At 38.0% G+C, this 1,898-nt stretch overlaps 1 protein-coding gene across 2 annotated transcripts in view; it reads left to right on the forward strand.

Annotated features, from left to right (window-relative positions):
* LOC137614311 (uncharacterized) overlaps window positions 1-1,898 on the forward strand; it is a 5,592-nt gene extending 3,694 nt beyond the window's left edge. For both annotated transcript variants that reach the window (XM_068344064.1, XM_068344063.1), the window contains exons 2-7: window positions 56-147; window positions 261-360; window positions 497-575; window positions 826-926; window positions 1,072-1,186; window positions 1,387-1,898. In XM_068344064.1, coding sequence (XP_068200165.1) covers window positions 81-147; window positions 261-360; window positions 497-575; window positions 826-926; window positions 1,072-1,186; window positions 1,387-1,752 — 828 coding nt within the window. In that variant the 5' untranslated portion in view covers window positions 56-80 and the 3' untranslated portion in view covers window positions 1,753-1,898. The remainder of the gene's footprint in view (window positions 1-55; window positions 148-260; window positions 361-496; window positions 576-825; window positions 927-1,071; window positions 1,187-1,386) is intronic.

Here is a 1,898-nt window from a genome sequence, read left to right on the forward strand (position 1 = left end):
AACTAGTGACAATAATAATTGTATCTCTCACTCCTCTCTATCGCTCTCTTTGTAGGTCCGAATCGAAAACCTCCTCAGCCATGCTTCAGAGAATGCTGCTCTTAGCGGCCTTTACTGCCTTTACTTCGGCGCTTCCTCCGCTTGAACGTAAGTAAACAAAGAGCTTCATAAAATTTTTTTTTCTCTGTTCTGATCTATGCAATTGATTACTGTTGCTTATTATACACAATGAGTTTATCCTATCTACTCGTTTCTTCCAGCGTCGCCACAGTGTTCGGTAGCTATAGACGAACTGCAAAGGGCGTGGGAAAACATATTTCCTCGATTCTCCGCTTTCAAACATAATCTCGACGACCAAAGGTTAGATATGAACAACAAAATGATACGCAAATATCATTTTTGTTAACTTTATAGAGAGAGATATTACATAAGAAGATGTTTTCACACTTTATATACTATATGATATTTTCTTTCAAGTGACTTTCTTTATTTTCAGCTTTCCCTTCGACTTTGCCGAGATGGTATCTCATGGCTTTCACAATGTTGAGTGCTTCCATAACCTTGACAACCAGACGGTAGGAATAATTCGTCAAATATTTTCACTGAGTTAACTATTCAGATGTTATTTTTGAAGGAAGTTCAGCATTAGACGAATCATTCCAAGAGCTGTATTTGATCATATTCTTCCTTTCTTCTACTTGAAGAAACAATTCCTCTGCCCGCCTCTTCCCCCATCATCTTTTTGTACCTCTTCCCAATTACATATATCCTCTGAGGCTTCTAATTTCGTTCTCTGTGTCTATGAATATTTCCTGATCCCCGCAGGTACAGCTGACTCTCGTAGGAACGAATGGTATCCCCGCCGACCCTTCCAAAGACGGCGCACTTGTAAAAGGAATTGAATCTTCATCAAAATCAGCATCTATGTGAGTCTCTTAAAAATTGATTTTACCCATACATCACATATCACTTCTTTTAGATATTGAACTTTAAATTATATGAAAATTACTCCAATGTCGATAACCATGTATTTTTTTTTCTTTTTTTTTTTTTTTTTTTTTTTTTTGGCAGATTGCAGGGATATGACTATGCCATTGACTTGAATACCCACTACGATCTCTACACGCCGAATTCCTACTCTTTCTGCATCACCGATATGCTTCTCAATATTATCTCAAATCTTGGGGTAAGGTTGCTCCTGGTTATTATTATTTTTTTTACACCTGTTAAGTTATCATTTGTGCGTTTTGGAAGAAGTAATGGAACTGATAAGAAATCCTAATTCAAACTGAACATTCTATGAGGCATTGGACAATATAGTGGGCATGTTATACAGGGGATATTTTTTTTTTTCTTTTTCCAGCTAATTGTTATCTTTCCTCTTAGGGCAATTATTATATCGATGGTAAACTGCGGCGGGAGCTGAAACAGCAAACACAAGTATTGGAGAAAGGTGCGAAAAGTTACTTTCCTGTCTTTGCCAAAGAGTTTACCATTCTACTCAACGAGGTACTTTGTAAACCACATGACGCTTCTCCGGCTCCAACGACCGACACAACGTCGTCAACATCTTCAACGGAGGAGCCACACGAACGGCTGCTGGGATCTGGGTGCTGCGGGATCTCACATTCCAGCTTGTTGTTTGACTGCTGCCGGAATCAGAGCCTGAGAAACTTCGCCTATCAACCTGAAGTCCCAATGGATAGGGACTGTTGCCAGAACTTCTCCAGACGTCCATTTGTAGTTGTGTAAAGAAGAATAAGGAAATTCTTAAGGTGATGATATTTAAGGATATTCAAGTCCTTAGCAATTGTTCATTAGACGTTCTTGTTGTCATTTTCTCATTACTTTATTTAAATTTCTAGAGCTAAATTTACTATAAAAATTTGTTAAATTTC

This window comes from Palaemon carinicauda, chromosome 20, assembly GCF_036898095.1.
Source record: "Palaemon carinicauda isolate YSFRI2023 chromosome 20, ASM3689809v2, whole genome shotgun sequence".
NCBI lineage: Eukaryota > Metazoa > Arthropoda > Malacostraca > Decapoda > Palaemonidae > Palaemon > Palaemon carinicauda.